Consider the following 22,190-nt stretch of genomic DNA (forward strand, 5'->3'; position numbering starts at 1 on the left):
AAATGAACCCGTAGGAAAAATTGCCCTCTATCGCACGCGCGGAGCCCCTACACTGCACGTGCGGCTCCTTCCACCACATTTGCAGGCTAATCTTTGTTGGCGACAACAACAGCCCTTTCAGATGTCCAAGCGAAAGCGCAAGAGCGGAGCTAACCAAAAACCCGAACCATTTGACTGACCCTTAACACACTACCTAACTTTGTCTTATTCTGCAGGTGCAGGCATAACCCACTGCATGTGCGAAGCACCCCTACTGGGCGCTTCTCCTCAAACTTCGATTCTAAGTCTAAATTTCGCATTTCCAAGTCCATTGCACGTGCAAAGCACCCCTACTGGGTGCTTCTCAAACTTCGATTCTAAGTCTGAATTTCGTATTTCCAAGTCCAGAACTCAATCACAGAACAACTAAAATGGTAAATGAGGTTCAATACAATCCTCACAATCTCGGGAGCAGAAAACAATAAATAAGCAACTTAGCAAGTCATGTCGACCCAAAACCAGTAATATTTCGAAAACAATGTAAATACCACACGACAACTGTCAAATAATAAATTAAAATCGGGTTTAAGACCTGAGTCACTACAATCTCCCCACCTTAGGGAATTTCACCCATAAAATTCGACTAATACAAGAATAAAAGAAAAACAGTAACTAACCTACCTTCAAACAAGTCGGGAAATTTAGAACGAACTTTTGCTTTGTTGTTGCCAGGTCGCTTTCTCAACTCTGTGATTCCTTGCATGACTTGCTCCGATGAATCTAGAATCTCTACTGGTCAGTCCTCGTACGAAGTGTCTTCATCAACCTCCAAGTGTGTCCAATCAAACATGTGTGAAGGATCTGGTTCATACTTTTGCAACATAGAAACATGGAATACATCATGAACTCTTGATAACGGTAGCGGTAATACAAGATGGTATGCTACCTCTCAAACCTTTCTAATGATATCAAAAGGCCTGATGAACCTAGGTGAAAGTTTTTTGCTACTCCTAGTTCTCATTAAACTTGTCTTGGTGAAATCTTCAAGATTATGTGATTCCTGATCTCAAATAACGGTTGTATACTTCGGTTCGGATAACTCTTTTGTTGGCTTTGTACGATAATCAACCGCTATTGGATGAGAGCGATCTTCTCTGTTTTTCTCGCACGAATTTCTGCCCCAATATCGGTGCATTTCCAACCTCGATTTAACAAATATGTGACCTATGCAGTCTACCAAAGAAAGCTTCAAACGATACCATCTTGATACTAACTTGATAATTATTGTTGTAGGCGAACTATGATCCTAATACTCCAAACAATTCACTAAACAAATCAAAACTTTATAGGACTTAGACAAATGGAATTACAACCATACCCTAGTCTACCTAGCTCTGAAATTCTCTCCATGCTCGACGAGCTCAACCTGATCCGTTCAACCTTTTTTTATTTGGTAGTTCACGACGAAGCTCTTTGCTTTGATCTCTGTACTCCGAAGACTTACCCAAACAACCATTAAGATGATGTAGTGACATGTAATGCAAAGTGTGAAGGTTTTTATGAAAACATTGAACATAAATTTGCCTAAGTATCCAAAGATTGAGTGTCACGACCCCATCCTGTCCTAAACATGATAGTGTAGTGATCGGCCAGTATTCGCAGACTACCATATGCCTAACTTTCAAAACAAGTTGGACTCAAAAGAAAATTGGGGCAAATTTTCCATTTGTAGGTGTGGAAGCCATTATTTGCTTATATTGAGTCCATTTGAAACATCCATTCAGAGCAATGCATAACTATATGAAATGAAAGCATACATTTTTTTTAGATTGTTATCTTTGCATTATTACATGATCTATACGACAAAAGTGAAATACAACACATATGACAAGGCTTGACAAATCTAGCACAAACATACATGACCGGCTTCTATTCAAACTTCTCTTTGTAATCGAACTCTTCATCACCTACATATATATAAGGGAGGGGTAAGCCATTGCCCCATGAATGGTAATATAGTAAAGTTGCAAATGAATAAACACTAATGATTTTTTAATAAAAACAAACACAAGATCATAGTTTAAACATGGCATAATTTGTATATGATAAAACAAAGCTTAACTTGCAAGCATATACATAGCGATGAACATTCCAAGGGCTTTGAGAACATTAAGATCCACAATAGGTGGAAAGAGGAGCTCAGTTAGCAAGAGGTTATTGGTATTATTTTCCAATAACAAAACAAGATCCAAGGCGTCGTCTTAATACATGATACAAGAGTATATGATGTTCATTCATGGTGAAACATTAGCATAACTTTCATAAACATAGCATAGGTTTTGCATTTCAAATCATAGTTTAACAAACATAATTTTACTATACTACTACTTACAAATGGCTGTTGGACAAAGGGTTACTTCCTCCAAAGTGCTTAACCTACACAAGTACAATACAAGCATTCAATGAAATACGATCCAAAGCGATGTAACATTACTCTTTTTGGTTCTAATTTGAGTGTGTGCTAGCTTAGGTTCAATTCATTCTTTTGACTGCACTCTTTCTAGTCAATTTTCAAGTCTTATTTATGTTCATTTCAAGTTCCAATTAGGTGAAACGAGGTCCGGTGAGTCAAAAGGGTGAAAAAGAAGCAAAACGGGTCAAATACCCTGTTAGCTGCATGTGCAGAGCTTATGCAGTGTTGATTTTGGGGTTGGCCACACGTGCGGCCGCTGCTGCAACAGACTTTGTGGTCTAACTTCAAATGGGCATATCTTCTTTATCCGGATTCGGTTTTAGGCGATTCTTCAACCTAAATTCAAGCCCCAAGAGTCTAGTTTTTAATGGTTATGGTTTCACATCCAAATTCCAAATATATAGAGAGATATGGCCTAAGTAGTGACAGCTGCTCATTTTGCTCTTCATCAATTCAAGTCAATTTCTTTCCTAACTAAATTTCCTTTAACATACCTTTAATTCAATGCATCATTAGAAGATATTTTCAATAAAATGAGTAAGAATAATATGGGATACATGGTTTAATAATTCTATACAAAAACATAGGATTAAATTATGGAAAACGGTGGATTTCAACCAAATCTTGTCTGCTACAGCTTCTTTTTCTTCCATCTCTTCCACCTAATCTCTATTCAAACTCAACCTGCATCATGTTTTTGTGGGTTAAAATATATATCATGTGAAAGAGGGTGAAAATTCGTATCTTATGGTTTACTAAATTTTTGGTCCAAGAATTGAAGTTCTCTTGTTCTCCTTCTTCTTCCTCTTCTTTTTTTTTCCTTCTTCTATCTCATCTCTCTCTTCTAACAATTTCTGAGAATTTCTAGCAAGGTTCTCTCTCTATTTTCTTATTTTTTATTACAAGGAAAGACATTTGTTCTCTAAGGGTGGTGTGTCATCAACTTGAGGTGTGTGCTTCACCTCCCTACTTCATTAATTCATTATACTAATTAACCATGCTTTGTATTAATTAATCAAGTTTAATTTCTAATCATCATTAAATTTAATTAATCTCAGTCAGATTTAATTAATCACACTTAATTACCGCTAATAGTTTTTGACAAAGTATCTGAAAGACTAATTAGATTAAGAATACTCAAAAGCTCTCTCAAACTTTTTTGGGCTGCTTAAAATATGAGGCTCAAACCCTGAAAATGTATTAGGGTCCTATTGATAAGACTGGGGATTAGAAACCTAAAATAGGTCTAATTAGGCCTTTTCCCACTAGGGTGATTGATCCCAAAATGATCCTTAGCGATTGCTTTTCTGTGGAATATGGAATCAACAATCTGGCACCTATTGGCCATTGATCTCTCATGATGGCAGTCAATCCTGAGCAATCGCGATCCCTCGCCTCTGGAAATGTGCTAAGTATCCTATCTCATCCATCAATTAAGTATACGTCTCTTGGACTGGGTCCTCTATTTACACTTGTTTCTGCAGTGTGGGTACTGTTGGTAACCTCTCACTGGCGAGTTGCGATGCAGCATGTCTTTTGTATAGAAATTATTTACATTTGTCTAGAAATTATTTACATTTGTCAAATACAAAACATTGCTGGTAGTGAATGCATTCTCTTCAAAAGTTTTTAGGGTCTATATTTGTTGTGAAATTCCAAAAATCTTGGTACCTCTATTGGCACCGGGGAAGCAAAAATATAAGATTGGGTTGAATTTAGTTAATGAAAAATTATAGCACAAAGAAGTTTAGTCGAAAAAGATCTTAACAAAAATCATAAGTATTTGTGTGGCTAACCCTTAACAGCACTACATTCATTGGCCATGAGATAAATTTTACCAGAGTATTGGAATGTTGTAGATTACATTTTTATGAATATTATGGAAACCCACTAAAAAGATGTCCATATAAAGCCTTAAAGTAGTGTAGACCCAAAACGAAAGGTCTTTGGATCATTACTCAAATCCAAAATGCCAACAAGATAGCTGTATTCTGTCTCTACAAAATCCAGTCTAGATCCACAGAGATTCAGGCCCCCAATGCTCATTGCTACAATTTGCTTCCCACTATGTTGGAACCCTATGTAATTTCCTTCTCCTAGCACGATACTGGATTCGATTAAATGCTCACAAACACACGTGGAATGCAATAAAATGATTATTAGTGAAAGTGAAAGAAATTAAATTAAGATAATTTACAAATGATTGGAGTTTTATGAGCTTATAAAATTTTCTATTTATATTAATTTGAAATGTTTTTCCTTTAGTTTTCTAAATTTGTATCATTACTTGCGATGTTGGTATGTGTAGCTTTAACCATGATATTTTCTGCTTATAGGATTTGTTCTTATTAATACCTGGTTGATTTTGCTGGTTTCAGGGCGGCCTTACGGCCACAGATGTTTTTGCTGTTGAGTGGATTGAAACTGGTGTTATTCACTTTGGGATGACTGTCTCGTACTTCGGTTTTGTTAGTGATGGTAACTTATACTTTGTGATTCATTGCTTTTGATTTTTGTCAAATTAGTGACTCAGGTGCATTAGTTTCCAATCAGAAAACAAGGTGATTGGAGTCTGTCCTGTTGTTGATTATGAACTATATTTCTTTTGCTTTCTTAATGTTCAATTTATAATCACTCAACCTAATCTATAGGACGAGGGTGCTTGTGTACATTCATTGCTGCTCACTTTGAGGTGAGGCATGGATAATTGAAGTGCCCTTCTTGCAAACTCTACATGCAGCGTAGCAGGAGTAACATTAAAACCAGTTCAGCTGTTCTAATCCAGTGTGACCTAGACAGGCAAATGGGTTAGATGAAGTGGACTGCTGACTCTGATTTTTTAATTATACTTATTGCCTACTTTTGTTGACAGTATTAAGAGAGGGGATAAGAGGTGGTGGAACATGTGGGCCCCATCAGGTTTTTAATCCTGCATTTGATTGCAAGATAAGGGAAGGGGGATTGGATACAAAAATAATTTTTTAGTCTGACGTTTGTTTGGCATGTTAGAAAAACTCTAGATAACTTTAATATTGATTTGGGGGATTAAGAAATGCCATAGGAATTGTGGTATTAAGGAGATTAGGCCTCTCAGGATTATTTCCTCCACTCAGCGGTCAAAAATAATCTTATGTTTATATCTCATTCTAACCAAACATAATACTTCACTCACTCTATCCAACCATATATTCAATCTTTATCTCATCTAATCCTATGGTATAACCATGCCCCACAATCCTATCAATGACTCCATATTCATATCCAATGCCATCAAAAATAATATGACGATCAAACGTGCCCATTATGAATGAAATGAATTGAACACCACTATGCTACAACTATTTAATTTTATGGCCAAATATATATGAAAGGAACTATTTTTTATGGTATTCATTCTTTTATATTAGTTATTTATGTGTTAAGAAGCATGTGCATGCACACATGACATGACACAGATAAGTGGACTCATGGCACTACACGAACAAGCGGACACGTAAATTTTCAAAAAATGCAAGAGACATGTTGTGGACACATGAAAAACATGCATGAAAAAATATAATTTAATACATTTATTATATGTGATATTTTTAAGTATTATAAAATGGAGTCAAAATTAAAGAGATGGATTTCTAGAGATATTCTCAAATTGGAAATTGGGATATAAGAGTAGATGCTTTGAAATTTAGAATTCTCAAATGTCAAAAATAAGTTATGGAAGGACTAACCGCCTATCATGAAAAAGGCTAGCTTCAACTAAAACCAACAACAAAACTATTCACATCATTATGTACTTATTCTATGGCAATTATTTATTCTCATCAAATTCATCAACCTTGAGTATGCTGTTTTGGTTTTTTTTGGGGGGGGGGGGGGGATGGGACACTTCCCCAGCATGTCCATAGCGTCCATAGCGTTTTCCCAACATGTCCAACTGAAAACCAAAAACAATAATGGGACATTTTCTCCAAATGCATTAGGAACATGCCTAACAAATGTTCAGATTGTTTTCATCTCATGGCCGTTTGTAGCACGTGCCGGACACCAAAACATGACATCCAGAGAGGTGTCTGTGCATTGTTGTTTTTATGTTTAGGATCCACTCAAATATATAGTTTTTACTTGCACCACCTGCATCTCCATGTTTTTGTAATTATTTTAAGTTCTTTCCACTGATTTGCAATTCTCATTGTTGGTGCAAGTGTAGGCTGATTAGTTTACTTAATTATCGTAGGTTAATTAATTACTGTAGGTAATATTGACTAGGGTCAGGGTTTCATCTGGTGTCCATGTTGAGAGATGAAGTAGCCTATAGAGAGAGAGAGAGAGAGAGAGAGAGAGAGGCCACATGACCTGAAACAAACTTTTCGGATATTTTGGAATTTTGATAAAATATGCCAAAGCGTACAATTCTATGAGGATTTACCTAGATCCTTGAGATATTGTACATGAAATTAATGGCACGGTCTCTCTCAGTGGGTTGGCCAAAGGCAGCTCACAGCACTATAGCAAAGCATTCGTTTCTATCCAGCTATATTACATGGACTCTAGTACAAGTATCAGGCGTGTGTGTATACATCCAAGAGTCAAACCTTCGTACACTTAAAATCTCAGGATATTGGGATATGTATTAAAAAGTTGGATTTGAATGGGGACTTGTCATGGACACATATATTTCGTATTTGTATCTCATTCTTAGATAAATTATGTAGAAAGGTACTTGAAATTTAATAGAATTTAGAGAAAATATAGAATTTTCATCTCTCATCTATGTTACAGCTATAACTATTTATTTACTTGCAAATGTGAATTTTTTATGCTTTATATATCATAAAAAGTTAGAGGATTAAAGTCTCTAAATTGGGCACGGGTGTTAGACTCATGTCCACACCTTTACCCTTGTCATATCTAGTGAATGCAGCTGCTGTGGGGGAAATCAAAGAGTCCATGTAACATAGCTTTCTAGCAAGCCACAAGATGCTAGTCATGAGGTATATACTTAAAAGACTTGGCGTTCCCAGACATTGCATCTTGGCCTAGGTACTGGCATGGTTTGACAATTGTTCAATGGTAAGGAGATATGTGGTTTAACAAGGCTTGCACAGTAAGACCAATTCGGTGTGAGATGCTCAACAAGAACACCGCAGTCGTGAGATGGCCTATAGCTCGACTCTTGGGGGATGATAAGCTTGCAAGCTTCATAGTGGTGTTGTTAGATATTAACCATCTACAAAGCCAGGGTGACCAAACATGTGTATCGTACATGTGTCCCTTGAGGACTAACACATGTATGTCTACATAGCGACATGTAAGACACATCATTCCTAATGTATATATGACACGTGGCACGTAATCAAGTACCTACATTGGGGCGAATAGAAATGGTTGCAAGAGATGCAACCAATTTTTTTTTTTTTCCCTGGCACTCATTCTCATTAGACAGCATTGGAGCAAATAGAAATAGTTGCAAGAGCTTTTCCACATTTTGCATCCTGTGCACTTGTCTTGCAATTAGGCAGGTAGGAAAAGCACGTGAGTTGGGCAGCTTTGGAATCACACTAGGTTTGTTGTTTTGTCATGATACAAATGTGCAATTTTGGAGTCATTTTTAGTATGGGGAGGAGATGGTGGAGGTGTCTTTCCAATCTCTTGCTAGTATTAATTATTAAAGGCCATTAGAGACTATCTTGAGCTATGAAGCATGGACACGGCAAACTCAGTGGCATAGTGGTGTTGGAAATGAGGGCATGCCATGGAACATGGCGGGACATGGCAAGGAAATTAGAAAAGGAGAGAGAAGAGAGAGGAGAGAAGAAAGGAGTGAGTGACCTAGTATTTGTCGTAACTAGAAGAGACGATGAACTCGACGAACGATGATTTCGATCTCTATCTGTCTCTCTCTCGCCTTCAATCTCGATGAACAACGACGACCTTTGATGAGCGATGCCTTCTCTCTCTCTAGCCCTATTTCTCCCCTCTTCGATCAAGCTCTGTGACATATATAGACATATATATATATATATAATCTAGAATATTAGTATATAGATATATATGTACGTATATATATATTTTTATAAATTATACTTAAATATAAGATGTGTATATATATATATATGTTTTTATTTATATATTATATATATAGCCTTTATAAATTATATATATATATCTATTTTAATTTATGTGTATTTATTTATATATGATATTTATTGAATTAGTGTTATTATGTTAGTTTTTGTTAGCAAATAAAATACATATATATATATATATATATATAAAATAAAAATTGCCGTCTCCCCCGTCGTGTTCATGTCTTCATTTTTTGAAAATTGCCGTGTCCCGTGTCCTTGTCCTTGTCCTTGTCCTTGTCCATACCTGTACCCGTACCTGTACCTGTGTTCGTGTTCGCGCTGCATAGATCTTGAGTATGGGATAGCTAGGTTTTTAGGGGGGATGTTGGCATATTGCTTTTCGCCATGAGTTGAATGGTTGAGAGGTAGAGGAGTTGGTGGACCTTCTTGGTTTGCTTTATGTTTTGCCAGATGTTGGAGAGGGAGATGATGCTTTGCTTTAGTTGGGACAAAAATCTAGTAGATTCGAGGCGAAAATAAAGCTTTTTGGTGCATATAGATGTTTCTTTTCCATGGAACGGTATTTGGGGGTGCAAATCTTCTTCCAAGTAACACTGAATCTGTCAATCAGCTCCTTATTCATAGCGTGGTGGCTAGAAATCTGTGTTTTTTGATTCTCTGAATGTTTGGTGTGGTGTGGGTGTTCGTTAGTTGTTGCACTCAAAGGGGAGTGGGGAAGAAAAGCCACCAAGGGTGTTCCACTTATATGGTGTGGGTGTTTGCCAAATGCAGCACTAGAAATCTAGAATATTGCTGTCTGCTATTGGTTTTATTATGACCTAGCTTATGAAAGTTGGTAGATTTATGGTTTAATAAGAAAAGAAAGGCTATGGACTTTGGGGATTCAAAAGTGCTGGGATGGGCTTTGTTTTTGGGTGTTATGTTATGAAGTTGCTGAATTGTCAGGTTTATGGTTGCTGAAATTTATTGACAGCAACTAGTTTGTGGTTTTGGAATTGAACTAGAATATCAAAGGGTTGGGGTTAGTATGTGTTTGGTAGGGCATAGTTTTGAGACTGAAAGTGGGCTATTTTTGGGCTACGGACAGTATGTAGAATAGAGAGGGAGAAAGGAGATAGAAGAAGAACACGAGGGCCACAATCCTATTCAAACAAGGACACAACAACTACGAATATTACAATGCAAAGTGTAATATTTGTAAGCCATTAACCATAATGAAATAGGAAACTAAACCCTAATAGGGAAAGGAAACTAGAATCTTTAACAACAGAGAACACCAACTGGGTCTTATAATTCAAATTTGGGTTGGATAAAGTGATACAAGTCTGGGTCGTTCAATACGGGTCCAGTCAATTCTAGGCTGACCCACAATCATGTCATCTTCTCCATGTGCTAGTGGTCCAACCCTTCCCACCAATGACGATGAAAGCTAGCAGCCTAAGGATGAGTTGCAAGCAGTGAGAGGTTGACATGGATAAGCTTCTGCAAGAAATCATAGTGCGTAGTTGTCGGTTTCAGAGCTTGGACACTTTAGTGGTGGGTGGTAGCAATGTCGATGTGATGGGTGGTAGCAATGTCGATGTGAGGAGCCCAGGATCGCGATGGCAGGGACAACAATATTGTGAAGAGGTGCGACACAATTCTAAAGCTAGGGTTCAGGTAAATGCCCTGAAGGGGAGATAGTGAAAGGGGATGAAAGAGATGGTGATGAAAGATCATTGAAAGAAGAAAAATAGAAAATTTGGAATTTTATATGAAACATGTTTAGGGCATCAAGGATTATAGTTTTGGATTAATTTTGAGTCTTTATTTGTATTTATTATAATTTATTATGTTGCTAGACATTTATATTGTTGTAGTTGGTTTCAGTACTTGGGTAAATTCTATAATTGCTGGATGTGAGAGTCAAGTAAAATTATTTGAATTTTATTTGGAATCTGATGTAGTTAGGATAGTTGTTATGTTTTTAGTATGCTACATATAACACCATTTTATCTCTCATAATAGATTAAAAATATGACATTTTTTTAGCTGAGTTCGTGTACCCTTAAATTTGAGGTTTGATGGGTCCCAACCTTTAGATATGCACATGAACCTGACACCCATACCTGAATTCATGTAACATAGGTGCATGTAGTTTGTCAATAAGATCTTTCTACTTGTTCTTTAATGGCACTGTTTCAGATTTTGTTTTCCTTTTTAATGTGTATGAATTCTATTAAAAAAAAGAGGGAGGGGGGGGGGGGGGGGGGGGGTTGGCGGCACTGCTTCAGATTTCACCTTTGTGTGGAAGGAGTCTGAGTTAGTTAATCATTTGTTTCTCCATTGCCGCCTTTGGGTTAGATATGGGTTCTCCATGGATATAGCTATTTTGTACAAGCTGATCAATGGATGGGCTTTTTAGTCGATATGCAGTGGAAGGCTACATTTTGTTGAACTGCAATGTCATTATTGACTATTCTTTTTTTTTTTTTTAATTTTTTTTGTATTCAATACATAAATAAATCTTGTAACAAACAGATTTTACTTAGAAATATTGTTCAAGTTTCACCAAAACCACTTCATTACATAATGAGAGAAGCAATGCTTTATTTTGTATGTGAAAATACTACATTAGGTAGTGAATCATCTTATGCAAATTGATTCATTATTTTGTTTTTTGATAGTTGGGGCGGTTGAACGGCAATTTAAACTTTGTTAACCAGTGCCCTTAGGGCATTAACCCAACCCATATATTATATAATTAATATTGCTCGACACATGCACTGCATACACATTGTGTGCTTGTACAATTTGGAATAATTTTGTATGTCTTCATATATTTCCCATATGTTGCAGTGTTGGAACTTTCTGAGAAATATCAGAAGCGCTTTGGTCCTCTGCGTTATTTTGTTGCTGGTTTTCTCAAATTCTTATGCTTGCCGAAGTACAATTTTGAAGTGGAATATCTTCCAGCATCAAAAGAGGCAACTGATCGCGAGGGAAAAGTCTCAGGTGACCGTGAAATAGTTGACCTGTCAGACCTGTATACAGACATTATGAGGAGATCAAATACTGATGGCATTCCTAGGGCCTCTAGCCTATCAAGTATTGATTCAATAATGACCCCAAGTCGAGTTTCTGGAGGGGAGTTAGATACAACCTGTAGTAGCACCCATGCCAGCACTGAGCCATCAGAGTATGTGCGTGGCCTAGACCCAAAATCTAAACGTCTATCATCTGCAAGGAGCAATGCGACGGCAGAACCAGAAGTCATACATCCTCAGCTACCACTTTCAGCAACTCCTAACTGGCCAAGGACTAGATCGAAGTCAAAAACAGATAAAGGATGGACTGGATTGACAGCCACACATGATGCTACTAGATGTTCTTGGGGAAATACAGCTACAAATGACAAAGAGGATATTTCATCAACAATGTCAGATCCCGGTCCAATTTGGGATGCTGAACCAAAGTGGGATGCGGAGCCTAACTGGGATGTTGAAAATCCTATTGAATTGCCAGGTCCATCAGCAGATGATGTTGCAGCTGGAGTCAGGAGGGAAGTTGTGCCTAGCCTGCAAGATAATTGGGTCGTTACAAAAGGTCAATTTCTTGGTGTCCTGGTCTGCAACCATTCATGCAAAACTGTTCAAAGTTTGACCCAGGTGGTGGCTCCAAAAGCAGAGCATGATGATAACACCTTGGATTTATTGTTGGTCCATGGAAGTGGTAGGCTGAGGCTGTTGAGGTTTTTCCTGCTTCTGCAATTGGGTCGGCATCTTAAATTGCCGTATGTTGAATATGTCAAGGTATGATTACAACTCTTCGCTTTTTTTGTTTTCCCTGTTGGCAATCCATTCTGGTAATATGCTTTTGCACTTTTGCCAAGATGCGAGGGAAATTAGGATTAATAATTCCAGATCTGCAAACTGTGGACATTGAATTGTCATGATCTGCAAAACAAGCACATTAAAAGATCAAGGACAATGTAATTAGATTCAAAGTTCTACAGGCCACGGGAGCAGGCATTTGATATTTCTAAATGTTTATGTTGACTTTGGGTTTGGACCTCAGTTCAATGCATTTGTGGTTGAACAAGGGAATCATAAAAGAATAAAAATAAAACAAAATTTAAAAAATGCATAGTTATTAGGGCATTGCGTAATTCAAGTTTCTATTGCAATGTAGGTGAAGTCAGTGAAGATCAAGCCTGGAAAGCACACACAGAATGGGTGTGGCATTGATGGAGAACTTTTCGCTGTCAATGGGCAAGTCATGTCTTCTTTACTTCCTGAACAATGCAGGCTTATTGGTCGAGCCCCAACCAATAACAAATGAAAGCTGTACTTGTCCTTCTGGAATTCGTTTTGTTTTTGTTTTTGTTTTTGTTTTTGTTTTTGTGGGTTCCATGGACGTTATGTACACTCGCTCTTATTTCACTTTTGATGGTCGAATGAAAGGGGAGCATTCACTCATTCATGTACTGAAGAGAATAACTGTCTTCCATCTTATTTTAATCTCTCACCATAGCATCCTTGCATGCTTAATTGAGGCCGCGGTCGAGGTCTCTGTCTGTCCCTGTCCCTGTAAATTTTTGGTCGAACTCAATTTTTTTCTTGCTATCATGTATTTGGTTTCTTTTCTTTTTCCCCTCCCCTTCTCGTTTTCTTCCTTCTCTCGGTGTCTTTTGTTATTTCTCAATAATATATTATCTTTCTCCCACATTTGGTGCTGTATGCAAGTAGTCTGCTATTTTTTATTAATATTTTTTTTTTCTTTCTTCCTCTTGTCACATTTGAATTACTGTAGACGTATTGTATCCTAAAGCATTTGGTTTTGGATCACTATTATTATTGTTGTTGTTGTTGTTCAGCATCTCTTCCACTGTATTTGGTTTTTTGTTTTGATTCAAGAAATGGTGTGATGGAAAATCTCTAAAAAATGAAGGGAAAAAAAATAAAAAGAAAAAAAAGAATGAAGACGCAGCAGCAGAGGAATCACTGTGTGAAAGAAATGGTAGCAAAAGCGTATAGAGGTCTTTTAACAAGGGAATGGTTGGCGTGAGTTGGGGTGCGCATCGAATATCGTATTCGTATCGTGTCATCTTGAATTTTTATTAGAATTATTTTAATATTAACTCGATCAATTTATTATTTCTTGTTATCTTGTCGTATCATTTTTGGTCTATATGCGGATCGTATTGTCTTACCGTGTCATACAAAAAATTTCAATATCTATTAAACGTATCAAATTTATGAAAAAAATTTAAAAATTTCTTCACAAGTTAAATTTAATAAAACTAATTTCTATTAAATAAAAAAATTTATAAAAAAAAAAATTGATTTCAACTTTATTTTATTTTTTTAATTTATAAAAATTATATTTTTTATTAGATTAACTCAAATAACAGACAAAAAATACATTATGTTCAATTAAAAGTAAAAACAAAATCTATATTAAGGCCTCGTTTGGCAACAGGCCGGTTTAGTCAAAAAGTCAACAACTCATACAAAAAAGTCAAAGATTCTTTTTTCTTTCTATTTTTTGCACATCTTTTCGTAAATAACCAAAAAGTCATTCCAAACATGTTAATTTTTTTTTTAATTCATATTTTAGCTAAATAGCCAAAAAAGTTACTAAATTAACATATTCCCAAACGAGGCCTAAATTTAAAATCATATTTTACATACATTTTAATAAATTGAATGTAATTAGGTAAAAGATTAAAAAATGTCCTGATACTCTTTAGGAGTGTTGTTATTAGCGTCCTATCAAATATTATACATCTCTCATTTCTTTGAACCCGCACTCATAAATTTTAAGGTCTTGTTTGGTTTGTTTTTGGAAAATAAATTTTAGAGAATTTTTTTTTTAAATTTTGTTTAGTGTAGTGATTTTGGAAAAAAAAAAATTTCAAAATCACTCGCTCCTACACATCAATCAATCACTTTTTTTTCTCACACAAATCTACTCAACTATAATAAAATATCAAATCATCCCAAACTCTCATACTCTAAAATTATTTTCAAAATATACAACCAAACAAACCAAAAAAATTTCTAAACTCTTTTTCCAAATCTTTTTTTGAAAATTTATCTCTCAATACCAAACCAAACACACCCTAAAACTCTTAAAATTTCTTTTCTCCTCTCAAATAATACAAAAATTATCCTTGTAAAAATATTACACCCATTCAAATGCACACCCTCACACCCGAAAAAAGCATCTCTCCCAAAACCCTATCAAAACCCACAATAATGGAACCTCCCAAGACCAGTAGAAAAAATTTGTGGTGATTAAATTTTTTTTTTCTCTATTTCATTATGGGGTTTCTCAATTTGTTTGATTTTTTTTTTTTTTGCTATTACCTCTTTTCACACACATAACACAATCCACTTTCATAATTCTCTTGTTAGTTTTCCGTGATTCATCCATGGCATCACTGGAATTCGGATCTTCGGTCGCACTCCCCTGTCGCACTCTCCTATCGCCCTCCAAAACGACGTCGTTTTGGAGGTTTTTTTTTTTTTTTTTTCTTTTTCTTCTTTCTCTTCCGTCTGTGTCTGGTTTTGAAGAAAACCAGAGAGGAGAGGGGAGGGGAGGGGAGGGGAAGAAGAGAGAGAGGAAGGGAGAAGAAGAGTTGAGGCAAACCACCAAGCATCATCATCAACAAACCTAGAAAAAAAAAATCATCATCATCAACAAACCCAGGAAAAAAAAATCTGATTTGAAAAATCCAAGAACAAAATCTGATTTCAACAAAAAAGGGGGAAGATTTAAACGGACATTTTTTTTTTCCTTCTTCTTTTCTTTTTCTTCTTTACCATTGGTGACTATTTTAGCCACCAAGCATCATCATCAACAAACCCAGAAAAAAAAAATCTGATTTGAAATTGGTAAAAAAAATTTCAAACCCAAATTTCAAATTTCAACAAAAATCTGATTTCAACAAAAAAGGGGGAAGATCAGAGAGGAGCTTCCAAAATTTCAAACCCAAGAACAAATTTCAAACCCAAAATCCAAGCTGTGTAAAAAAAAAAAGGGGGGAAGATCAGAGAGGAGAGAGAGAAGATGAGAGAGAGGTGGGTTCCGTCCTCTGCGGTGGTGATGGTGGTGGGTTCCTCTTCCTTCTTCTCCCCTCTTCTTCCCCTCCCCTCCCCTCTCCTCTCCTCTGGTTTTCTTCAATCAACAAACCCAGACCGAAGAGAAAGAAGAAAAAGAAAAGAAAAAAAAAAAAAAAAAAACCCTCCAAAACGACGTCGTTTTGGAGGGCGATAGGAGAGTGCGACAGGGGAGTGCGACTGAAGATCCGAATTCGACATCACTGTACTTGTATGCTCTCTGTGTGAGCAAAACTAGGTAGGATTTCACCCCCTGATCAACCAGTCGGTCAACCGGCTGATCGACCACCCAAGGGTGATCCGACCTCCTTTGTTTGCTTGCTTCTGTTCTACTTTGTTTATCTGTTCCCAAAAACCCATTAATCTTGTATACGGTTCAAGTAGTATTATCGTGTTGAGTCGTAAATTTCTAACCATATCATTAGTCATGACCAACTAGTAACTTGCGTTACCCAAAGCCTTAGACGTGTCAAGATTAGCTAAATAAAAAATTGCATTAACCCATATATGCCCTTTAAAATTAAATAATTAAGACATTATCTATTGACTGCAAAGTACATTATAGTTGCCTATCACGGATATACAATTACTATCATTTTAAGTATAAGAGTACACAATATATCAAGATATATGGGAACACCGTGCTCTAAACATAACCCAAGTGAGTGCCGTCAGTCTATGCCTTAGCACTTGAAATGCTTATTAACAACGGGGTGACCTAAAAGCCTAGTAAATAGAATTATACTAACGCACAAGAATTGGATAAAGGTACCACAAGTACACAAAGCTATCAAGAAATAACTCTATAATTGTTTTCATGAAGATTTTCAAGAATTTTCCATGAAAGTAAAAATGTTCAATACAAACATTTTTTTAATCTTATGCAAATCTTGAAAAAACATGAAGTTGTGTCGACCCAGTCTCCCAACAAGAGCTACGAAGTAGCAAAAAGAGCCACTAGGGTAATGAGAGCCACTAGGGCAAACAGGAGAGATGTCTCAAAATAAATAAGACGGGTTGTGAGAAATCCTGGAAGTCATTAGCTTGCCAAGAGTTCCCACATAGTTGGGATAATTCGAGGATGATATTCAAGATGTTTATTAATTCAAACAAATACACAAACAATAAGCATGAGATCACAATTCATAAAACAAGATAAGGTGCATATTCCAGGCCATAGTCTTGAATTCATAGCTTCAAGATAGCATTTATCAAAAGAAAGCTTACCTTTTTATAATTGGAATGTAAGGATTGCACAAAGTATAAGACTACTCACATCGGTTTATAATCGGTACTGATAATCCTTTTGCAAAGTCATACATACAAATACACATAATAACCAAGAGAATGATTCAATTCTCAAGAATGATAAATGTTTTATGCCCAAATATTATTAGGCCTCAAGATGGTCCTTCTTAAGATTGTTTCATGTAGACCAATAGCCTTTTTAACTCTTTATTGAATACCGAAAGGTTCCTATAAGGTCCAAGGTCAAAATATAAGTGAAATAAGAGTCATGATGCATATTTGGTGTCCACACCTCTAAGCATGGTGTTGGCACTGCAATCCAAAATAACAAACTGCTGATTTCATGAAGGCGTGGTGTTGGCACCTTCAATCTTGGTGTCCTACACCTCCAATGCTAATGTCAACACTACAATCCAGTAGGGACAAGATGATTGCTAGAGGACATAGTATCAACATTTCTAGACCTAGTGTCAACACTTGCTTCATGTTGTTTAGATTTTTTAGTAGAAATTGAGTAGATTTCGTACAAAAACACAATTTAACCTTGACTTAGCACGAATCAACACACGAGTAACAAAACAAAGTATCTATACCCAAGGAACACTAGATTTCAAGATTACCTAAAGGAATTACAAATAAAAATCTTCAAATTTAAGTTCATAACCACCATTAATTGATGACCTAAACAAGGGATGCCTCCAACAATCATGGTAGATTTGGACCTTGGTCCTTTGTAACATGCATGCATGAATAGTCTCGTGTTAGAGATCATAAATGACGCTATGATAAGGAATTTGGGTAGACATGATGTTTTGATTTCATTCTTGATCATATTGGACCTTATGATAATGTCTGAACTACATGTGAGTGATTATATTATAAGATTAGAAACAAAGGCATGATTCCTCTACCGCAATCGAAGCTCTTCAATGTGTTGAATCACTTTTTTTTCTTGGAAATTTACGTGTAGGTCTTAATAAATAAATTTATTATCTAATAGGTCGTATAATAATTAATGGCATTTTTTATCAAATACTATTAAAAAATATCACTAATTGTTAATTTTCAGTGATAATTTAAAAATTTTATCACAAAAAAATGTCACTAATTATAAGTTTTAATGATAGTTGAAAAAAAAATTTGTCATAGAAAAACGTCACTAATTATAAGTTTTAACGACAATTTATAAAAATCGTGACAAAAAAAGTTACTAATTATTAATTTTTAATGACATGTAAAAAATCGTCACAAAAAATTATTCTTAACGATGATTTTACTAAAACTTATTTTTGATAAAATTTAATTGGAATTAAATCTAACTATTAAGACCTATTAGTAATTTACCATTTCTTCCGTGGAACCAAGGTAGAATGCATAATTTCTGGCGAAGGTCAACCCTAGGGGCAAGTAGGGAAACCAACCGCTTTGAGCCCCAATATTTCGGCCAAGGCCCCTATTTAGGGAAATTCTATTTCCGCCAACCTAATAAACTCAGTGAACACACTTAATGAAAAATTAGATTAATGACAATTATATCCTAATTAAAAATTACTATAATAGCCATTGATCAACACTCCTAATATTATATATACAAATTCTCTATACACATCTTTTAGAAATAAAAATATCTTAATATACACTTTTTGAAACAAAAAAATTAAACCCTAATTTTTCTTTTGTAGTCACTTTGCTTCTTACACACTCTGTACTCCTCTCTGTTATTTGCAAACAAAACATCTCCTCTATTGCTTTAATCTTTAAGTTTATACTCAATTATTAACATCGTTTAATTATTAGTTCAACAATTTTTATTTGATTTTGATATGGAAGAGTTGCAAACCTATGACAGTTCCAACTCAAGCAATGGTGACAGCAAAATCAGTGTTGAAAAGGTAAAATCGTGGAGTATTTTATTTTATTTTATTTTTTTGTGTTTTTTAGTCGGAAACGCAGTGCCGAATTTGTTAAATTAATTCGGTTATCAAATACCGAAATAATATGAATAGTTCGGAACTAGAATTACGATTTTTTTAATTTATTTCGGTCTTAGAGTTCCGAACAAAATTAATATTTTCGGTCCTAGAATGCCGAATTTTGTTATTATTTTCGTTTTTTATTGGCCGAATTATTTTACTTACTTCGGATCTGTAGAACCGAATTGAAATTTTCCCCCTCCTCTTTAGATGGCATGCATTGAAGAACCTGAGGTTTGATCGGATATTATGGTGGATTGTACTAGCCATTTTACAGCTAAACAGGTAATTTTTAACATAAAATTTGTAAATTCATAAATTTGTATTAGTTAGTTTGTTTAGTTTGTTATTATGAAAGTTATGTGACATCATATATAGGTTTTTGACAACAAAGATGAATTGCTCACTTGGGTACGAGACATTGGAAGGATAAATGGCTTTGTTATTATTATAAGGACGTCGAACTATGGTGACGGTCGTAAGAGACCAAGAATTATCTTGCTTGTGAGCGGAGTGGGAAGTATAGATTGCGTAAAATGTTGAAAGATGGCCCAAAAGACTTATTGAGACAAACTGGTACGAAGAAGTGCGAATGTCCATTTGATTTGAGGGCATTCAAGTTGAAAACAAAACGATGAATTGACATTGAATGTAGTTTGCGAGCTGCACAATCATCCAGCTGCGGAGCATCTCCAAGGACATTCATATGTAGGGAGATTGTCAGCTAATGAAAAGTCACAGTTAGTTGATATGTCAAAGAGCCTAGTAAGACCAAAAGAGATACTCATTACACTCAAACAGATGGATGCCCTTAATATGAGCACAATGAATGTACGACATCGATGTAGGGTTCTATAGAAAGCTGGTAGATCCTAGGTGCAACAACTACTAGGTGAATTAGCGAAACATAAATACATTGAGCGTCATCGATGTGAGGAAGGTTCTATGACTGTCACAGACTTGTTTTGGGCACATCCAGTGAGTTTGGATTTGCTTCGTACATTCCCTCGTGTGTTGATTATGGATTGCACATATAAGACGAATAGATATCGGCTTCCTCTTCTTGAAATTGTGGGAGTAACATCAACTCATATGACATTCTCCGTGGCTATCGCATACTTGCAAACTAAGCGGGTTGATAATTATGCATGGGCGTTACAAACATTGCATGATCTTATGGACGACAGTGTTTTACCTAAAGTCATTGTTATAGACAGAGAGCTTGCTTTGATGAATGCCATTGACAACACCTTTTCGAATGCTCGACATTTGTTATGTTGTTGGCATATTAATAAGAATGTATTGACAAAATGCAAGAAAATGTTTGAGACAAAAGAAAAATGGGACAAGTTTAACACTGCATGGAACTATTTGATATTGTCATTGACTGAAGAGGAATACAATGATCACCTTGCAACACTACATAAGGATTTCAGTAACTATCTGGAGGCAATCAAATATGTTACTGTGAGTTGGTTGAATCGGTATCAAGAAAAATTCATTGCGGTATATACAGGCATGTGTATGCATTTTGGCAATATTACAACCAATCGGTCAGATTTTTTTCTTTTTTTTTTAATTTATTATAAATCATATTGTTATTTTTAATTATTATGCTTGACTATTTTGGTTTACATCCATATGAACAGGGTTGAGAGTGCTCATGCTAGATTGAAGAGGCAATTAGGTTCAAGTCAAACGACATTTGAGGTTTCATTTGAAAAAATACGTTGTCTACTTGAGTTGCAGGACATTCAAGTTAAAGCATCATTCGAGAAGAGTTTGACAACTGTACAACATCAATTCAAACCTTCTCAATTCAGAGAGCTCCGGGGTAATGTGTCTATTTGTGCATTGGAGTACGTGTTAGCAGAGAGTAAGAGAGCAAATTCAGTTGGAATTGATGTTATAACATGTGGGTGTGTTTTTAGGCACACACATGGTTTACCTTGTGCTCACGAGATTGCAGATTACACGAGACAAGGCCGTCTTATTCCACTCAGTAGCATACATGTACATTGGACGTGCCTTACTATATGTGTGCATAATCCGAAGGAACAGAAGTTGGAATTGACTTGTATCCCAAAACTTGAGTTGATTTTAAAGCGGTTTGAAGAGTCTGATTTGCCACGCAATTGGATGTGTTGAAGGAGTTGAGGGAAATTGCAAATCCAGCGAGCACTTTTCTTATTGAGCCCGATGTGAAACCTAATCCACGTCGAGGACATAAGAAAATTGATATATCTTGTCGTCGTGACCCGTGTGCATTTGAGTTGGTTGATGATGAGCATGATAGCCAGAGCACATTAGCTTCCAGTCAGTCAAAGAAAAAGAGAGCTTCAAAAGTGCATGAGAATAAGCGGAATGTGAAGACAAAGACATATCGTACAAGAACAAGTTTACTGAGTGCATATGCTGCTGACTTTCCGCCTACGTTAATACCATTCATAAAGTTGATGAAGGATGTAGATGGTGATGGGAATTGTGGATTTAAAGCTATTGTAGGTTTACTTGGTCTTGGAGAGAATGACCGGGTGCAAGTTAGGCGTGATCTGCTACTTGAATTGAATAATCACAGAGATGAATACGTCATACTATATGGGTCGCATGAGAGGGTTAAGGAGCTGACACACATCCTTTCATATTTTGAAAATAGCCCAGGCTTTGATCGTTGGATGACTATGCCTGACATGGGGCATCTTATTGCATCATTTTATAATGTAGTCTTGTACCACTTGTCATTGCAACAGTGTCTCACTTTCTTACCTTTGAGATCACCGCCGGTAACCCTAGCTAATCGTCGCGAGATTGCCATTGGATTTGTCAATGGAAATCATTTTGTGCAGGTATAAGTTATGAAAATAACCAAACATTGTTGTCTAATATTTGTGTAATTGCAAATTTTATGTATTTGGTAAAGATAAGTAATTTTTTGGATGTACGTGCAGGTGTTTTTGGAAGCCGGTCATCCAGTTCCTCCCATTGTCGTGCTTTGGCGAGTTCACCATCACCCTTGTGCGTCAGAATGAGAGAATGCATATGTTAGTCGCGTTCAAAAATTCAAAGACAATATAGGACCTAATGTACTCAAGAGACATTTGATGTAGTTGACATAGATTGAGGTATTACAGAGTAGTAATGAGAGCGTTAAGACATTAGTTTTTATGATTTACTAGTATAAAGTAACGAGGTAGATAGCATTTTGCCATTGGATTTTGTAATGGTCAGTTTTGTTTAAAAAATAAAAGATTATATGCGTTATAGTTCTCTAATTTATGGAATGGATGTCATATTATTTTTACATTGTCTGAACACAAAACGTAATGAA

The 22,190-nt window shown here is 35.9% G+C and overlaps 2 protein-coding genes across 5 annotated transcripts in view; both read left to right on the forward strand.

The window, feature by feature from the left end:
• The window catches only part of LCBK1 (long-chain base (LCB) kinase 1), a 55,415-nt gene extending 42,051 nt beyond the window's left edge, over positions 1–13,364 (forward strand). For all 4 annotated transcript variants that reach the window (XM_082920693.1, XM_082920695.1, XM_082920694.1 and 1 more), the window contains 3 exons: positions 4,831–4,930; positions 11,377–12,329; positions 12,709–13,364. In XM_082920693.1, the coding sequence (XP_082776819.1) occupies positions 4,831–4,930; positions 11,377–12,329; positions 12,709–12,858 (1,203 nt within the window). In that variant the 3' untranslated portion in view covers positions 12,859–13,364. The remainder of the gene's footprint in view (positions 1–4,830; positions 4,931–11,376; positions 12,330–12,708) is intronic.
• A 6,443-nt stretch (positions 13,365–19,807) lies between these two features.
• On the forward strand, positions 19,808–21,891 carry LOC114298641 (protein FAR1-RELATED SEQUENCE 5-like). Its single transcript, XM_028243251.2, has 4 exons — positions 19,808–20,346; positions 20,512–20,875; positions 21,013–21,708; positions 21,811–21,891. The coding sequence occupies exons 1-4, from the start codon at positions 19,808–19,810 to the stop codon at positions 21,889–21,891; spliced, it is 1,680 nt and encodes a 559-aa protein (XP_028099052.2).
• The last annotated feature ends 299 nt before the right edge of the window (positions 21,892–22,190 follow it).

Source organism: Camellia sinensis, chromosome 3 (assembly GCF_055761805.1).
Source record: "Camellia sinensis isolate YWXY chromosome 3, ASM5576180v1, whole genome shotgun sequence".
Taxonomy (NCBI): Eukaryota; Viridiplantae; Streptophyta; class Magnoliopsida; order Ericales; family Theaceae; genus Camellia; species Camellia sinensis.

Bases quoted from the DNA above. Each gene is read 5' to 3' on its own strand.
- LOC114298641 (XM_028243251.2), top strand. From the start codon at position 19,808: ATGACTGTCACAGACTTGTTTTGGGCACATCCAGTGAGTTTGGATTTG. The intron at 20,876-21,012 runs GTACATTGGACG...GATGTGTTGAAG, and splicing joins TTCCACTCAGTAGCATACAT to GAGTTGAGGGAAATTGCAAA. The intron at 21,709-21,810 runs GTATAAGTTATG...ATGTACGTGCAG, and splicing joins ATGGAAATCATTTTGTGCAG to GTGTTTTTGGAAGCCGGTCA.